The sequence below is a fragment of the Rhinopithecus roxellana genome, chromosome 13 (genome assembly GCF_007565055.1).
Source record: "Rhinopithecus roxellana isolate Shanxi Qingling chromosome 13, ASM756505v1, whole genome shotgun sequence".
Lineage (NCBI taxonomy): Eukaryota > Metazoa > Chordata > Mammalia > Primates > Cercopithecidae > Rhinopithecus > Rhinopithecus roxellana.
The window spans coordinates 19,059,860-19,079,262 of NC_044561.1; the positions used below are offsets into that span (position 1 = coordinate 19,059,860).

Genomic DNA, 19,403 nt, shown 5'->3' on the forward strand with positions numbered 1-19,403 from the left:
AGATAGTGACAGGCAGCAGAAGGGTCATCTAGAAAGAGCTACGTGGCCATAATATTGTGAAGACAGAGTCAGAGTTTCGGTAAATGATTAAGTGTAGGTCATGGGGTAAAGAGAGGGAATCCAGAATGAGGAAGGTGGTTCCCCTAATAAAATGAACAGAACCTGGGCTCAGGTCATTCTGGTACCCCGAGCTCTCCTGGCCTCATTCCACTGTCTTCTCAGATAGTGAGTGGGGACTTCAGGACAGCCTGACATTGCTTAGAGTACAATGTCCCTGTTTGGGAGAGAGATTGGAGAGGACTTTTTGAACTTATGACTCATCTAATGCAGTTAATAATTTCTGGTAATTATGTCCTTAATAGTACAGCATTAGGCTTAATTATTTATCAAGCAAGAGGTGATAAATGAAAAGATAGTGGGTCAGGGCAGGTAGGCCACTTGCAGAACAAAACTTTTGACTAAAAGTGGACTGTTAGGCCAGGTAGGGTGGCTCACACCTGTAATCCCAGCATTTTAGGAGGTGGAGGCAGATGGATTCCTTGAGACTAGGAGTTTGAGACAAGCCTGGGCAACGTGGCGAACCCCCATCTCTACAAAAAATACAAAAATTAGTTGGGTGTGGTGGTGCGCACCTGTAGTCCCAGCTACTTGGGAGGCTGAGGCTGGAGGATCACTTGAGCCTGGGAGGCAGAGGTTGCAGTGAGACGCGATGTGCCACTGCACTCCAGCCCGGGTGACAGGAATAAAACCCTGTCTCTGAAAACAAAACAAAACAAAAAGACTGTTATCCCCATCAAGCTTTGAGCAGAAGGAGGTAGATGTCCCTAAACACCCTGCCTTCCCCTAGTTTCCCCTTCTTAATGAATGGCATCCACCCAGTTACTCAAGTCCCAGATCTAGGAGTTACTTTTGATTATTCTGTCCCACATTTCCCACATCTAACCTATCAACAGAGCCTGCCAACGTTGTTTCTAAAACACACTTCCTAATCTCTACCCTTGCCTTTGTCTCAACTGCTGTCACCCTAGTCCAAGCCACTGTCCTCTCTCACCTAAGCCAGTGATAGTCTCCCACCTGGTTGTTCTGTTTTCTCCCTTGCCCCCAACACTGCACTCTACGCACAACTTACAGCAATTTAAAAAAGCAAATTAGGTCCTGTCCCTCTCCTGCTTCAAATCCTCCAGTGGCATCCCATCTCACTTAGAATAAAACTCACTTTTTTTTTGGAGTCAGGGTCTCACTCTCACTTTGGCTGGAGTGCAGTGGCATGACTGATCATAGTTCATTGAAGCCTGCAAGTCCTGGGCTCAACTGATCCTCCCTCCTCAGCCTCCTAAGTAGGTAGTACTACAGGCATGCACCACCATGCCCAACTAAGTTTTTACATTGTTTTTTTTTTATAGTGGCAGGGTCTCACTATGTTGCCCAGTCTGGTCTCCAACTCCTGGTTTGAAGCAATCCTGTTGCTTCAGCCTCCTAAAGCATGAGCCACCACACCCAGCCTAAATGACTCTGTTTTAAAATATTAAGATCACAAATCATTATCACATATCAACCTTCTTTTTGCTTCTCAACTATGCATACCTTTCCCACTTGTGGGGTGTCAGGGGGTCTTTGCTTAGTGGGAATGCTATTCGTGTGGTCTCTGAATGATTAACTTTTTTGTCATCCAGATCTCAGCTTAAAGGTCTGAATTATAATAGTAATTCTTTAATATTAGAGAAAGTCCATAGAGTGACCTTCTCAGACTCTTCAATCTAATCACTCTATCACACCCTCTATTCTCTTCATAGCACTTACCACTCTCTGATCATTGTTTTTGTCGTTTATTTATTTATATTTACAGCATTTGAATATCAGCTTCTTGAGAGCAGGGATTTTGTCTGTGTTGTTCACTGCTGTTATTAGTGCTTGACACGTGCAGTAGATGCTAAGTTAATATTTATTGAGCAAATGTACTAATGCACCTACACCAACCACTGTCTCCTTATTGTCATTCTGAGAACTTCTTCTGGCTAGGCCTTCAGAAATCTCTCTCTCCCCTGACTTAATATTTGGCACTAAGCACCAGCTGCCTTATACTGGTAACAGGGGCTGGTATAGTTAAAACAGTTTCTTGGCGTAATCTGTCTTTTGGGAAATAAGCGTTTTGTTCCAGGTTTGGACCATCTTTGGGACATTAGATAAATAACTACAAGCCTCTCCCTATCTGCTTAGCGAGAATGGGGATAATTACACTTTTTTGATTCTTTTTTTTTTTTTTTTTTTTTTTTTTTGAGACGGAGTCTCGCTCTGCTGCCCAGGCTGGAGTGCAGTGGCCAGATCTCAGCTCACTGCAAGCTCCGCCTCCCGGGTTCACGCCATTCTCCTGCCTCAGCCTCCTGAGTAGCTGGGACTACAGGCGCCCGCCACCTCGCCTGGCTAGTTTTTTGTATTTTTAGTAGAGACGGGGTTTCACCGTGTTAGCCAGGATGGTCTCGATCTCCTGACCTCGTGATCCACCCGTCTCGGCCTCCCAGAGTGCTGGGATTACAGGCTTGAGCCACCGCGCCCGGCCACACTTTTTTGATTCTTATCAAATGCTGCTGTACCTTCTCCTCTTGGATGCAGAAGGACTTTAGAACTTTCTGGAGTTCTTTTTGACCTCAAATGCAATTGAGTTGCTGATACAGTATTATGATTGGTTAGTCCAAGATCCCTCTCTTGCTTTACCTGATATTTTCTTTTTTTGTCTCCCACTCACAGTCCTATTCTCCTTTCCCCTTCCGGTCTTCCACTCTTGGGTATTTGATATATGTGCTTCCAATCTGTCTTCTATAATCTGTATTTAGACATGTGCATATCCTTGAAAAATGCAGTGTTTTGTGCATGTGTGTCCGTGTGGTCCCTAGAACCTTTGTAAAAAATATCAATACTACATGATCTAGAGAATTATTATTAATATCATCTGTTACTTGGGAGTTCATGGAGTCACATAATTTAACAGCTAGGAATCACTTGCAAATCATCAGCTCCACGCTGCTCCTTATTTGACCAGGTGACTAAGGTCCAGAGGCTTCCTTTGAAATGATTTCTTTCAAGAAAATTCTCAGTGTTTACTGAGAGCCTGTATTGGGCAAGACCCTAAGCCACCAGGCATACTGGGGAATATGGAGATCAAGGACTCATGTCCTAGGCACACAGCCTTGAAGGAGATTTTTAGGGAGGCCTGGTGGCTGTGGGACTTTCCATATCTTCTTCAGGACTGGACACAGGGCCCATAAAAGACTCACAGACAATCTGGTTTTGGGATACATCCCACTGCTCCTTCCCCAATCCTCTCCTTTTCATCTTTACTATTTTCTAAGTTTCCACATCTGCCTTCTGAACCAGCTGTCCCTGATGATTCCAGAACAGTTGTGCCCCCAGCCTGCCTCTGCTCTTTCTTGTCCTTCTCTTGACTGACATGTCTCTTCTCTCTTTGACCCACTGTGAGTGACCTGGTGGAGCACAGAGCCCTCACCTGACTTTCTTTTGCATTTCCAGATTGGAGCCTCCCTCTTCGCTAGTAACATTGGAAGTGGCCACTTTGTGGGGCTGGCCGGGACCGGAGCAGCTTCAGGCATCGCCACTGGAGGCTTTGAATGGAATGTGAGTAACACCGCAGCCATGGTGCACTGGGGCTGGAAGGAGTTTTAGCAGTCAACCAGTTCAATCTATGCTCAGAGGAGCTGAAGGTGTTAGGGAACCCTTCAGGGTCAACCCAGGGTGCAGACAGAGGAGGGGCATGGCTTCAGGAGCCTCAGGGCCCTGCTCGCCTTCCACCAGAGTAGCATGCGAAAACCACTGGTATGACAGCAATAGTATTTTTTCTGTTTTCCCTTCATGTTAAAAAGCCAAGGCCCTTCTAGTCCTGTTTGAGATTTGGAAATGCTTACCACCAGATTTCCATTATTATTATTATTTTTTATTATTATTTTATTTTTAGAGACAGGGTCTTGCTCCATTGCCCAGGCTGGAGTGCAGTGGTGCAGTCATAGCCTACTGCAGCCTCAAACTCCTGAGCTCAAGCGATGTCCCCACCTCACTCTCCCAAGTAGCTGGGACTACAGGCATGTGCCACCATGCTTGGTGAATTTTTTAATTTTTTGTAGAAGCAGGGCCTCACTATGTTGCCCAGGTTAGTCTTGAACTCCTGGCCTCTAATAATAATAGTAGTAGTAATAATAAATGTAATTATTTGTTATTACTATTATTGTTGTTATTAAAGCTCTCTAAATGGCATTTTACTCTGTGTAAACCAGGGAAGAGGTGAAGGAGAACCCAGTGCTCTTGCTGTGGCCCAGGGCTGTGATGGTGATGAGCAGCCTCCTGGGCTCCTCTCTGCTGTTTTCTAACTGCTATTTCCATGGGTCAGTTAGGCAGCAAAGGCCTTCTCCAGTCTCTAATGGCTCCTTAGGGGAGAACATGCTGGGTAATTTTTCTGCAGCAGCTGAGGGGCCCTTCAGGTGGCAGGGATGGGCTAAGGTTCCTCCTAGTTTGAGTCCACCTTTTGTGTTCATTTCAGGCCCTGGTTTTGGTGGTTGTGCTGGGCTGGCTGTTTGTCCCCATCTATATTAAGGCTGGGGTAAGTATCTACTCTGTTATTTCATTTCCTGCTGGCAAATGTATCCTGTCAGCTTGGTCTTCCTAGAGGGCAGAGGAGACATTATGGGATAAATGGCAGAAAAATCTGTGGATTGGCTTTCACTCCCAGGTTATAAAATTTCTGACTGTCTGCAGTGGCATTATATATACATATATCTCCTCCAGGGTATATATATATATATATACGTATATATATATATATACACACATATATATACGTATATATATATATATATACACATATATATATATACGTATATATATATATACACACACATATATATATATATATACGTATATATATATATATATATATATACCTCCTCCAGGGCAAGGGTCTGGCTCCTTTTTGATGCCCAGTGACAGGTTTATTGGGCTGGGATAACATCTAGCTACTCCTACAGTGGTAGGGCATATGGGATTAAAATTAGCAAATGGCTGGAGGTCAGGGGCCATCTGGCCACCTCACAGACTTCCCTGGCTAGCAAAGGTTATGAATCCTTGACCACACTTTTGTGGCTCGTACACCAGGATGGTGTCACTGTTCTGTCTGCTCTGGGCCCTCTGGTCACTGTGGCTGGCAGTGACTTCCCTCACACCCCATGCAGGTGGTGACGATGCCAGAGTACCTGCGGAAGCGGTTTGGAGGCCAGCGGATCCAGATCTACCTTTCCATTCTGTCCCTGCTGCTCTATATTTTCACCAAGATCTCGGTAAGTCCACAGCCCCGGGGGGCTGGGCTGTCTCAGAAGCTGCCACTCTCATTCCTCATCACATGCTGCCCACCAAGAGGCGGCTCTATACATTTCTTTTTTTTTTTTTGAGACAGAGTCTCGCTCTGTCGCCCAGGTTGGGGTGCAGTGGCCAGATCTCAGCTCACTGCAAGCTCTGACCCCTGGGTTTATGCCATTCTCCTGCCTCAGCCTCCCGAGTAGCTGGGACTACAGGTGCCCGCCACCTCGCCTGGCTAGTTTTTTGTATTTTTTAGTAGAGACGGGGTTTCACCGTGTTAGCCAGGATGGTCTTGATCTTCTGACCTCGTGATCCACCCGTCTCGGCCTCCCAAAGTGCTGGGATTACAGGCTTGAGCCACCGCACCCGGTTGGCTCTATACATTTCTATTAACTTGGCCCCTTAAGCCTTCTTGCACCTTGGAGTAAAGTCCTATTTCTGCATTGAGGAGCCAATGGAGTTCAATGGAAATCTGTCCTCCACTGTGGTGCAGGTTGAAAACACAAACAGGTTTGTGACGGTTCAGGGAAAGCAGTTCTTAATAGTAAGATTAAAAGGGAGTTAGGGATAGAACTCTGTATGATCCAGCAGTCTCACTACTGAGTATATATCCAAAGGAATTGAAATTAATATATCGAAGAGGTATCTGCACTCCCATGTTCATTGCAGCACTATTCACTACAGCCAAGATATGGAATCAATGTAAGTCCCATTAACAGATGAATGGATAATATATACGTGGTATATATACACAGTGGAATACCACTCAGCCTTAAAAAAGAAGGAAACGCTGTCATTTGCTGTGAACATGCTGTCTATGTTCATAATGTGGATAAACCTGGAGGACATTATGCTAAGTGAAATAAGCCAGGCACAGAAAGACAAATACAGCATGATCTCACTTGTATGTGGAATCTAAAAAAGTTAACTCAGAAGTAGAGTAGAATGGTGGTTACCAGGGTCTGGGAGTGGGGGATGGGCAGTTGGGGAGATGTTGGTCAAAGGATACAAAATTTCAGTTAGATAGGAGGAGTAAGTTCAAGAGATCTATTGTACAACATGGTGACTACAGCTAATAACAATGTGTTTTGAAAATCACTGAGAAAGCTGGGCATGGTAGTGTGTGCCTGTAGTCCCAGCAACTGAGGAGGCTGAGATGGGAGCCCCAGGGGTTTGAGGCTACCCTGGGCAATGTAGTGAGACCCTGCCTCTTTTTTTTTTTTTTTTTTGAGATGGAGTCTCGCTCTGTCATCCAGGCTGGAGTGCAGTGGCCGGATCTCAGCTCACTGCAAGCTCCACCTCCCGGGTTTATGCCATTCTCCTGCCTCAGCCTCCCGAGTAGCTGGGACTACAGGCACCCGCCACCTCACCCGGCTAGTTTTTTGTATTTTTTAGTAGAGACGGGGTTTCACCATGTTAGCCAGGATGGTCTCGATCTCCTGACCTCGTGATCCCCCCTCTCGGCCTCCCAAAGTGCTGGGATTACAGGCTTGAGCCACCGCGCCCGGCCGACCCTGCCTCTTAAAAAAAAAGATTTTTAAGTATTTTCACCACAAGAAAAGATAAGTATTTGAGGTAATGTATATGTTAATTAGCTCAACTGAGCCATCCCATAATATATACATATTTTAAAATATGTATTACATGATAAATATATATAATTTTTATTTGTCAATTTTTTAAATAGGGGGAGTTAGGGATATCTAAGGGTTGGCCCCAACTTTAGAGGCAGGCGTGGGCCTTTGTGCCCTGCCAGTGTATAATCTGACTCTATGTGATACTTCTCACACACTTAAACACAAGAAGCCAGTGCCAAACTGGAAGGCACTGCTGAGATTCTGTCTTCTTTTATGGACAGATAAATGAAAACCCTGGAGCTGGAACGAACCTCTGAATCAGGAGTGGAACCCACGTCTCCGATTCTCAATTCACTGTTCTTTTCCCTGCACAAGGCTCCTGCTTTTTCTTGGAATCAGCTCTCTGGGCCTATAATTGCTAACTCTCTGGGGAATTTTCTCTCTCTCTCTCTCTCTCTCTCTCTCTCTCTCTCTCTCTCTCTCTCTCTCTCTCTCTCTCTCCCCCCCCCCCCCCCCCCCCCCTCTCTCTGAACCCAACCACTGGGGCTGCCCCTCTACCATTTAGCCTGCTGTACTTGCCAACCTAGAGCTGTAGGCCCGCTTTGCAGAACCGAGATTTCTCAAGGATTGGAGGGCCACTGGGGTACCTTTGAAAGCTGGGCAGAGCTCTTGGCTGACCTACTGGAGCAAACATTGTGTTTCTCCTCCTCCTCTTTCCTTCCTTTTCCTTCTTCCTTCTTTTTTCTTCTTCCTTCTACTTTCTTCTTCCTTTTCTTGAGACAGGGTCTTGCTGTATTACCCAGACTGCCAGACTGGAGTGTGTGGCATGATCATAGCTCAGTGCAGCCTCTACCTCCTGGGCTCAAGCGATCCTTCCACCTCAGCCTCTTGTGTAGCTGGGGCTACAGGTGTGTTCCACCATGCCCAGCTAATTAAAAAATTCTCTTGTAGAGATAGGGCCTCACTATGTTTCCCAGGCTGGTCTCAAACTCCTGGACTCAAGCAATCCTTCTGCTTCAGCCACCTAAAGTGTCGGGATTATAGGCATGAGCCACTGTGCCCGACCTTGTGTTCCTTCTTTACTTCACGTTTTCTTCCTGGAAAGTGTTCAGGTCAATTCCTCTTGATTGTAAAACAAAACAAAGCAACAACAACAAAAAACACACAAAACAACCAGGAAACCACTAAACTTCTGAGATATCTTTCTGACAGCCCAGAAGATGGAAGGAAGAGAAAAATTTGCTTATAGATTTCAGTGTGCATTTTTTTTTGTCCCCAAGGTGACTGTCAGTCTGATAAAGGTGAAAGCAATGGTATAAAAAAAAAGTAAAGAAAATATAAATGATAAGGAATAAAAGAAAGAAAATAGGACTTTGGTAAGAAAACTACCTTGGAGAATAATTGAAGAAGCTGGCTTCTAGTCTGTTCCCCTGCCCACACTAGTGGGTGACCTGGGGCAAACGTCATAAAAGCTCTTTAGAGCTTAGCTTCTTTATGAGTAAGATGGGGATAATAATTTCCACCTTGCCTGGATATCACTGGGTGTTGGTGAGCATCCAGTGAATTTATTTGAAAACACAAAGTGTTCTTTTTTTTTTTTTTTTTTTTTTTTTTTTTTTTTTTTTTTTGAGACAGAGTCTCGCTCTGTCGCCCAGGCTGGAGTGCAGTGGCCGGATCTCAGCTCACTGCAAGCTCCGCCTCCCGGGTTCACGCCATTCTCCTGCCTCAGCCTCCCGAGTAGCTGGGACTACAGGCGCCCGCCACCTCGCCCGGCTAGTTTTTTGTATTTTTTAGTAGAGACGGGGTTTCACCGTGTTAGCCAGGATGGTCTCGATCTCCTGACCTCGTGATCCGCCTGTCTCGGCCTCCCAAAGTGCTGGGATTACAGGCTTGAGCCACCGCGCCTGGCCCACAAAGTGTTCTTGAAATGTAAGATATAATGGTAATGAGGCCGGGCGCAGTGGCTCATGCCTGTAATCCCAGCACTTTGGGAGGCTGAAGCATGACAACTGCGTGAGGCCAGGAGTTTAAGATCAGCCTGGGCAACGTGGCGAGACCCTGTATCTACAAAAAATAAAAAATATTAGCCAGGAATGGTGGTGTGCACCTGTTGTCACAGTTACTCAGGAGGCTGAGGCGGGAGGATCACTCGATCCCAGGAATTCAAGGTTGTGAGCTATGATCGCACTACGGCACTCCAGCCTGGGTGACATAGTGAAATCTTGTCTCTAAATAAATAAATAAATAAAGATATAATGATCATGAACATGGTTGAGAGCCTTCAGCCCTCTCTGCAGGAAGCTCTCTGGGTTGCAGCAGGGCAGAGAGAAAGGTGGTGTTTTCTGAGATCACATAGGGAGTAACTCCAGCTTTTCCCCTTAGCCAGCAGTTGCAAAGTGCTCATCGCTCTATCAAAAGGGTTGTCTCGTTGCCTATGATCAATTTTTCTCCCTCTTGTTGTTCTCCCCTATCCTGCACCAAAGGCGAGATTGGTCCAATCTCAGTATCTTGCAAAAGATCTGCCCTGGCTGAGATGTGAGTTGGGTTGGATCTGAGTTGAACCATCTACTCTAGCTAGGTAGGGTTCTGAAAATATATTTGCTAGTGTTTCTATTTTCCTGATTAAAGTTGAGACAACAGCAACATTAAATAACATTTGCAATTTTTTTTATTATGGAAAATTTCAAACATACATCAGCAAAGACAGAATAGGATAACAAGCACTCACGGACCTAACACTGATCACTTAGCTTTAACAATTATCAACATTTTGCCATTTTTGGTTCATCTATCCTCTTCGAATTTTTTTCCCAGTAGTAGTTTATTTTATTTTATTTTATTTTTTCCAACTTTTATTTTAGGATCGGGGTGCATGTACAGGTTTGTTATATGGTTAAATTGCATGTCACGGGAGTTTGGTGTATAGATTATTTTGTCACCCAGGTCATTAGCATAATACCCGATAGTGTTTTGTTCCTCACCCTTCTCCCATCCTCTGCCCTCAATAAGCCCCAGTGTCTATTGTTCCCTTCTTTGTGTCCATGTGTACTCAATGTTTGGGTCTTACTTATAAGTGAGAACATGCAGTATTTGGTTTTCTGTTCCTGCATTAATTCTATTAGGATAATGGCCTCCAGCTGCATCCATGTTGCTGCAAAGGACGTAATCTCATTCTTTTTTATGGCTGCATAGTATTATGGTGTATATGTGCCACATTTTCTTTATTCAGTCCACCACTGATGGGCATGTAAGTTGATTTCATGTCTTCACTACTGTGAGTGGTGCTCAGCAGTATTTTAAATCAAATCTCAGATACCACGTGATTTCACCGTAAATTCTTCAGAATGTACCTTTCACTTTTAAAAAATACAACCATTGTGCTATTATCATATCTAACAAAATTTACAATAATTTCTTAATTTAGATAGTTTAATACCTGGCCCATATCAAGATCTTCCTAATCATCTCAAAAATGTTTTCTTACAGTTAGTTTGTTTGAATAAGGATCCGAACAAAGTCTAGATCACATTGCATTTGGTTCTTTCTTTAAAGGAAATATACATATATAGGTCTTCAGCCTACTACAGTTATTTTTCCCTTTTACATTATTACCATCCTGTCCTAGCCTACATGAATAAACATTTTTTTATTGGGTTACATGTCTATTTGTTGTTCAGTTGTGAAAGTTCTTTATATATTCTGCATGCTAGACCCTCATCAGATATATGACTTGCAAAGAATTTTTTCCCATCCTGTAGGTTGTTTTCTCACTTTCTTGATTATGTCCTCTGATGCACAGAGGTTTTAAATCTTGGTGAAGTTCAATTTATCTATTTTATCTCTTGTTGCTTATGCCTTTGGTGTCATTTCTAAGAATCCATTGCCAAATCTAAGGTCATGAAAATGTACCCCCTTGTTTTCTCCTTAGAGTTTCATAGTTTTAGTGCCTATATTTAGGACTTTGATCCATTGCGAGTTAATTTATGTGTATGGTATGGCCATGTGCCACCATGCCCAACTTCATTCTTTTGCATGTGGATATCCAGTTCTCTCAGCACCATTTTTTGAAAAAATGATTGTTTTCCCACTGAGTGGTCTTGCACATAAGTTTTTACTGAACTTGGTGAAAACATGCTCTTGCTGATAATGCTGTTAAGGTTTTGTCTTGGAGTTGGGGCCAACACCTAGGAATAGCGCTGCCTCCTTGTGTAGCTTCCTGACTCAACTGCTTCTGCCCTTGACCCATGCCTTTGTGCTTTCTCCACTAACATCATGATTCAGCCTCATTTACTTTCTTCTTTGCTTCAGGGTTGGTGTTTTTGTTTTTGTTTTTTAGATGTAGTTTCACTCTCATTGCCCAGGCTGGAGTGCTGTGGCACGATCTCGGCTCACTGTAACCTCCACCTCCCGGGTTCAAGTGATTCTCTTGCCTCAGCCTCCTGAGTAGCTGGAATTATAGGCACGCAACACCATGCCCTGCTAATTTTTGTATTTTTTTTAGTAGAGATGGGGTTTCACCATGGTGGCCAGGCTGGTCTCGAACTCCTGACCTCAGATGATCCACCCACTTCGGCCTCCCAAAGTGTTGGAATTACAGGTGTGAGCCACTGTGCCCAGCCCCCAGGTTGGTTTTTAGTTGTAAGATGAAAAGCCTGGGCTTTCCCATTTTATTTGATTAGAGACCCATGTGCAGAGCCTGGACTGAGAAATGCTGGGAAGGCTAGAGAAATAGGGCTTTGGCTTCCTGAGGAAGGGCAGTGCATCCATCTAAGAATAATAAAAGGTAATGTGAGCAGGAGGGTGAGGAGGTCAGACTGCAATGAGCAGGAGGGTGGTACCTGTCTACTGTGCACGTAGAGAAGGGTGCTGGGCCTCCCCTTCTCCCAGGCAAGTGTCCTCCAAGTCCACAGTTCAAGCAGGTGAAAGTCTGTGGACTGCAGTTGCCATGGTAAGAGCACTCTTTGTCCTCAGAGCTGGTGCAGGGGTGGCAGGGGTGGTCATATAAATAAATTAGGTGCCCAACCTCTCTCCCTGCCTTCTCTATCACCTCACCTATTTTTCAAGTTACTGATTAAACCTTCTTGGACTTGGGAGCCCCCAGGGAGCCGAGGGACAGCCTCTTTTAGCTCAGATCCAGATGGAGCCCATCCCCCAGGAGCCTGCTTTTTCTAAATTTGGCTTTTGAATTATATCTGTTGTGGGCTGTTCCCTGTGTGTGTGATTTTTGGGGCTCCTTACCCTCCTCACCCTCCTGCTCACATTCCCTTGTCTCTTCCTGGACAGATGCACTGTCCTGCCTCAGGAAGCTGAAGCCTGATTTCTCCAGCCTTCCCAGCATTTCCCAGTCCAGGCTCTGCACATTGGTCAGGCTTTTCATCTTATAATTAAAAACTAACCTTGAAGGAGAGGAGGAGAAAGTGAAGGAGGCTGAATCATGATTTAGTGGAGGCCATGACCAACATTATACTTACTCCATCCATTGCCCAAGACCAGGGATCCCTTGACAAACACATTAAGAAGTTTGATAGCTGCTCTCTATTTAGTGCCAGTCTCTTCATTTAGTCTCCAATAGGGGTTTTACTTACACCCTCTCCAGTTCTCAGAAGAGTACAGCATGGGTAGGGATTTCTATTATTTATTTGTTTGTTTACTGAGATAGTATTATTTACTAATAGAAAACAAATAAATAGTATTTCTATTATTTATTTGTTTGTTTACTGTTGCCCAGGCTGGAGTGCAGCGGCATGATTATGGGTCAGTGCAACCTTAAACTCGTGGGCTCAAGTGATCATCCTGCCTCAGCCTCCTGAGCAGCTGAGACTACATCCATGTGCCACCATGCCCAGCTATTTTTTACTTATTTTTATTTTTAGAGATAGGGTCTCACTATGTTACCCAGGTTAGTCTTGAACTTCTTGCCTCAAGTGATCCTCTTGCCTTGACCTCCCAAAGTGCTGGGATTACAGGTGTGAGCCACCACATCTAGCTGGGATTTTTATTTTCTTTTCCATTTTATGGAAGAGAAAACTGAGTCTCAGAGAAGTTAGGTAATTTCCCCCAAATTACACAGCTGTTACGTGGCAAAGCCAGGACTTGGACCAGGGTCTCTCCAGTGCCAAAGTCTGTCCTCAGAGTTCTGCCCTGTGCTTGGATGGGATGAAGGCATAGAATGAGGGGATGGGATAGATCATGTGGTCTTATGTCCTGCACTTTCATTTTACAGATGGGGAAACTGAGGTCCAGACAGGGGAAGGGACTATGAGGGGCTAAAGGAGCAGAACTGGGATGAGAAGCAGATTTCCTGACACTGAATCTAAACCTTTTGACATTATATGCCCTACCTTCTAAGTCTTTCATTCTTCCAGTACAGAGTAGGTTAGCATTCAAGACCCTGGGAAAAATGAAGACAGCCAGTTAAATGAACCTCACAATATAAATGAGTTGCCAACAGTAGGATTTGAGAGGACTGTGAGGAGAGAACATCAGTTGCACACTGGGTATATGAAGGATCTGAAGGAGGAACATCTGGACAGAGGGTAGGGTAGGGAGGGATGCAGACAGGCAAGGCTTTGTCTTTGTAAATTCAGCTGGTTTTAGGTTCACCATGGGTCACAGAGCATGAAGTTTAAAAAATAATTACATCGATATCAACTGTACTTTCTAGAAGCTCACTTCAAGACACACAGGAATGCAGGGCTCATGGACAAAAGAAAATAACTGTTCATTAACATAATATGGTGATAAGGCATTTATATTGCACACAAACCAAGATTCATCAATTGTATGTGTGTGTGGAAGGGCACGGATGGTTTGTGATGGGTGAGAAGAGAGGAGGGATGGTGTGAGATTCCCATCCAGAGAGCAAACAACCAGGGACCTGCCACGAAGGCTTGGGAAGAATGTAGGGATCCAGTGGGGGTATAATTAATGGGAGAGAGGAGAAAGTACAGGGCATTGTAGCTGCAGAGCCCAGATATGGCCCAGACCACTGGGCAGCTGTGATGTGGAGCCTTGGCTATGGCTACCATCTTTTGGTCACATATTTTTGGGCTCCAAGACTCAGAACTGATTGTCCTTCCATGAACTCCTGAATTTTATTGGCTCCCTTGAGCACCGGCCTTATCAAGCTCTGAGAAGCATTCCATTCTGTAAAATTTCCTGGCATGTGCATCTTATGCAAATGTGCACAATCCCTGGAGATAAAGCCTCAGATTTTATGACTTACACGTGATGACTGAATGTTCATGTCCCCGTCTGTGTTTCCTGGGGCTGTTATCACAGATCACAGCCACAATAAATGTTTACAGCAATTCTGCTGTCCATTTTGGATCCTTGGGTGAAAAGAAGAGCTTTGGCTTTTGCTTAAGATTTGAAGGCTCATTCCCGGGGCCGCTCACTTTCACAAGTGGAAAGAGAAATGTGAGTAATGGGGCTTCACCATCTGAAACCGCGAGGCTAGGCAGGATTTATCGAGTGCTCAAATGCATCTTGGTTAGGACCAGAATGGACAGCAAACACACGCATATAAAATCACTGGATCTCAAAACATCAGAGCCAAGGTGAAGCAACGTGCCCAAAGCTCCCAATCAGACACTCAGTTACTTGCAGATGCTTTCCAACTGGGGTCTGTATTTTTATTCCCCATGAGTCCCATGGACATTGTTCAGCCAAATTTTCAAAGTGATGGGAACAACACCCCGGGCTAAATCCAACACATGATCTGTTTTTGTAAGTAAAGTTTTACTGGAGCCCAGCCAAGACCATTGTTTGTGTTGTCTGTGGCTGCTTTTATGCTTTAATGGCAGAGTGTGACAGAGACAGTAAATGCAAAGCATAAAACATTTACTCCCGGGCCCTTTACAGAAAAAGTTTGCCAATCCTTGACCTAGAGGACCATAATTTTTTTATTTCACTTCAAGTTGGTTTTGCTTAGCAGCGTTGGAGACATTTTCTTCTTTCCCTTCTGTTTCCCCTTTCCCCCTCTCTCCCCTTCCCTCCTTCCTTCCTTCCTTCCTTCATTCCTTCCTTCCTTCCTTTCTTCCTTCCTTCTCTCCCTCCCTCCTTCCCTCCTTTCCTTCCTTCACTCCCTCCTTCTCCCCTTTCTCTCTCTTCCTCTGTTACCTTCCCTTTCTTTCCTTCCTTCCCTCCCTTCCCTCTCTCCCCTTTCCTTTGCTCTCTTCCTTTCCCTTCGTTTCCCCTTCTTCCTTTCACTCTCTCTTTCCTTCTCTCCCTTCCCTTTCCTTTCCCTCCTCCATCCTTCCCCCTACTCTCTTTTAAGGGCTAACATTAGTTTAGGGAAAGAGCAATCTGGGATAAGCTGTGGAAACAAATGGTCTCATAGGATTACAGGACAGTTCTTTTATATCAAAGGTGGTTCTGTATTCCTATACAGTCCCCTATTTTTATAAATAAAAAATTTAATGAAATACTTCAAACATACAGGAATGCAGAAAGAATATAGCAAACACCCTTATATCCACCACTCAGATTTTATAGATCTTAACAATTTATTATCTGTAGAAAAGAAATATAACATTACAGATACAGTTGAAGACCTATTTATACCCTTTCTTGGTCTCATTTTCCTCTTTCCTGAAAGGTGAATGCTGTCTTGAACTTGGTATGGATTCTTCTAGTCTATGTTTCTATATTTTTACTACATATGTATAGGTACCCAGATAGCGGTAAAGAATATATTCTATTTTAAAATTTCTGCTCCCTGCACTTTTGAAACTGTAGGAAAAATGTAACATTGGCATTTAAAAATCTTGGGGTGGGAGATGCCCACTGGAACTGTAATACCAATATTTTCATATTTTGGCCTTGCTCAAATTGTGTGTATTCTTTCACAAAGTTGCAATTAGAATATGCGCACCATTTTGTTGCCTTCTTCCCACCTGAACCATCAAATTGTAAACATTGTTCTAGTTTCAATTTTCATAATTATTATTTTAGGGGCTGCAGAACATACTGTTGACATATAATTTTTAGAAAGCCATTTAAAAATCCTCTCATGGACAAAAATCTCTTGACAGTGGTCACTTTTGGGCTACTTTTACTTTTCAGTGTGTAACTTCCATGGTTTTTTTATTTATTTTTGAGACAGAGTTTTGCTCTGTCACCCAGGCTGGAGTGCAGTGGCACAATCTCGGCTCACTGCAACCTCTGCCTCCCAGGTTCAAGCAATTCTCCTGCCTCGGCCTCCCTATTAGCTGAGACTGCAGGCATGCACCACCACACCTGGCTAATTTTTATATTTTTAGTAGAGACGGGGTTTTACCATGTTGGCCAGGCTGGTGTCTCAAACTCCTGACCTCAGCCTGCCTCAGCCTCCCAAAGTGCTGGAATTACAGGCATAAGCCACTGTGCCTGGCCTGTGTTGTTTATTTTAACCCCCCCAACATACATTATTTTATTTGAGATTTTATTTTAAAAGTAAATTAAAAACTTTTTTGTTGTTGTTAAAAAAGACCTTGCTGGCTGAGCATGGTGGCTCAGGCCTGTGATCCCAGCACTTTGGGAGGTTGAGGTGGGTGGATCACAAGATCAGGAGAAGATCAGGAGATTGAGACCATCCTGGTCAACAGGGTGAAACCCTGTCTCTACTAAAATACAAAAAAATTAGCCAGGCGTGGTGGCACGCACCGGTAGTCCCAGCTACTCGGGAGGCTGAGGCAGGGGAATCACTTGAACCTGGGAGATGGAGGTTGCAGTGAGCCGAGATCGCACCACTGCACTCCAGCTTGGCGACAGAGCAAGACTCTGTCTCAAAAAAAAAAAAAAAAAAGGAAAAAGACCTTGCTCTCTGTAGAAAAAAATTCCAGAAAGGAGGTCCCTTAACTTGTCAATATTGTTTTGAGGATCAAAATAATGCATGTGCCTAAAAGTCCTTGGTAAACTGTAAAACTCTCTGAACATGAAGAAAACAAAAATACAAAAAACAAACAAACAAACAAAACCCCTAGTGGGTTTGTTTGGCAGCTAGGAAGAACCAAAGACTAATGTCAGAGCACCCAGACTGCAGTGGCCTTGCTCAGCTGGAGTCACCTATATGAGCTTAGCTAAGGTATTCCCAGCCTGGCCTTTGGCATGCCAACGGCAGAATTCATCTCCGAAGCCAGAATGACTCATGTGAGGAAGAATTTGTCCTAGGTTTCTTCAATTCACCAGGGAGCTTTCCTTAGAATTCTTTATCTGGGCCGGGCGCAGTGGCTTACGCCTGTAATCCCAGCACTTTGGGAGGGCGAGGCAGGCGGATCACAAGGTCAGGAGATCGAGACTATCCTGGCTAATATGGTGAAACCCGGTCTCTATTAAAAATACAAAAAATTAGCCAGGCATGCAGGAGGCTGAGGCAGGAGAATGGCGTGAACCCGGGAGGCGGAGCTTGCAGTGAGCCGAGATCACGCCACTGCCCTCCAGCCTGGGCGACAGAGTGAGACTCCGTCTCAAAAAAAAAAAAAAAAAAAAAGAATTCTTTATCTGTACTGTTAGAAGGAAATAGAGTATCATAAAAACAAGATTTCTATTAGCCCAACACTTTACAGAAGTCTTTGAGGTCCTTTATAGCATTATCTTAGAACTTATGTGTTACTTCTTTGTGACTAATGACAGCAAGGCACATATTAATGAGGGTATCACAGTCTACTATGGCGTGTTGTCATACAGCATTAAAAAGTACTCTGGAAAATAAACCAACCAAGGGCAGTTTAAAGGCAGTATCAGCTTTGTAATCTTTTCCTAGCTTATTTACACTTATTAGCTAATCCACCAAATCAAAAGTGTGTGCATTTAACAGAATTGCACTGCAATCAGTGAATGGGGCCCCTTGAATTTAAGAAACTTTATGGGACTGTACAGAGGCATGAGAGGAGAGGGACCAGCATTATACATACTCATTACAATTTCAAGAGGCCCAGTGTGCAGAGTCAGGAAAGAAGTGGCCATTTCACAATTTGGAAGACTTATGCACCACAGGGGACCCTTCCTCCTCTTGGGCTACTGCAGAGGGCAAGGCAGAATGGAAGCGGTCCAGGACCCAGGAGGAGAATGCTTTCCTCACTGCTGACCTTTCCCACTTCCAACCACTGAGAATCACAAGCCCCTGGAGCCAGGACTTCCTGCATAAACACGAAGACACTGAGAATTAAAGAGGGGAAATGTTTTGCCCAAAGGCTTGCAGGCCTAGAGTGGCGGCACTGGGGCTAAAATGCTGGTTATTCTGACTGCTAGCTCCAGGGAGAGAGGAGTTTCTTTCTCACTCACCATCTCTCCTCCCACCTCCTGGCTCTGCCTCCCTCCTTCACCAGGAAAGACAGTAACATTGGGTACCCTGGGTGAGAGAATCTTCAGGGGAGGTCTGGGTAGGGGGAATTAAGGCATCAGGTCCTCAAAAGGCCCACCTTGGGGGAGGGGGTCGAATCACCCTCCAGGGCTCATGTGTTAGCTCAGAAGCATGGAGTTGGTATTAGATGTGCTTTCCGCTAACTAACCGAGGGAGGGAATAGGAGATTCTCATAGGAGGAAAGGCGGTGTGGTGGGAACCTTTAAACACTGGAGGCCCTCATGAGAACAGCAATTGCGATGGGGAATGGGAAATGGGACTAGAGAGGAGATGGAAGAAGTAAGAGGAGATGTGAGAAGTGAGAGTCCGACCCTACGGCCCATCCCCAAGGCTCTGTCTGGGCGCTGTTGCATGAAGTGAAATGTTAGGATTTGTGCAGTGAAAACAGCTCGTGCATTCATTCCATCTAGGGGAAGTCCAGTTCTTCCACACCTGGAGATTTGGAAAACAAAAGACTCAGCTGGGCGCAGTGGCTCCGCCTGTAATCCCAGCACTTTGGGCAAGGCAGGCAGATCACGAGGTCAGGAGTTCAAGACCAGCCTAACCAACATGGTTGAAAGCCTGTCTCTACTAGAAATACAAAAATTAGCTGGGTGTGGTGGCACACACCTGTGATCCCAGCTATTTCAGGAGGCTGAGGCAGGAGAATCGCTTGAACCAGGAGACAGAGGTTGCAGTGAGCTGAGATCACGCCACTGCACTCCAGCCTGGGCGACAGAGTAAGACTCCGTCAAAATAAATAAATAAATACAGTAAATAAAAAAGACTCACCATGATCATCCCTTAATACTACCCCTCCCTGGTATTGTTTTGGAGATGACGTGAACCTGTATTTGGGGTGATCCTAGTGCTCTCTGCTGGTTATATGAGCAACTGCATCATCCCGCCAGGTAGAAGGTCATTAAGAGACAGGAAGGAGAAGAACTGGTGAAGGTGGAAGAACTGCATCAAGAATTCAGGAGTGAAGAGGGAGCAGTTCTCCCAAAAATTACATGAAATAATCTAAATAAAACCAGCAAGTACCAAGGCTGCTACGTAAGAGGTGCTTGGTGATGTTCTGGTTGTGTTTGAGTCAAGATGGACTGCATCTGGGTTGGGGAGTTAAAATTACAAACTTGCTAAGT

At 44.6% G+C, this 19,403-nt stretch overlaps 1 protein-coding gene across 1 annotated transcript in view; it reads left to right on the top strand.

Annotated features, from left to right (window-relative positions):
- Positions 1–19,403, top strand: part of SLC5A1 (solute carrier family 5 member 1) — a 74,298-nt gene that overhangs the window by 25,130 nt on the left and 29,765 nt on the right. Inside the window, 3 exon segments of the mRNA XM_010360712.2 lie at positions 3,526–3,630; positions 4,547–4,606; positions 5,235–5,339. Coding sequence (XP_010359014.2) covers positions 3,526–3,630; positions 4,547–4,606; positions 5,235–5,339 — 270 coding nt within the window.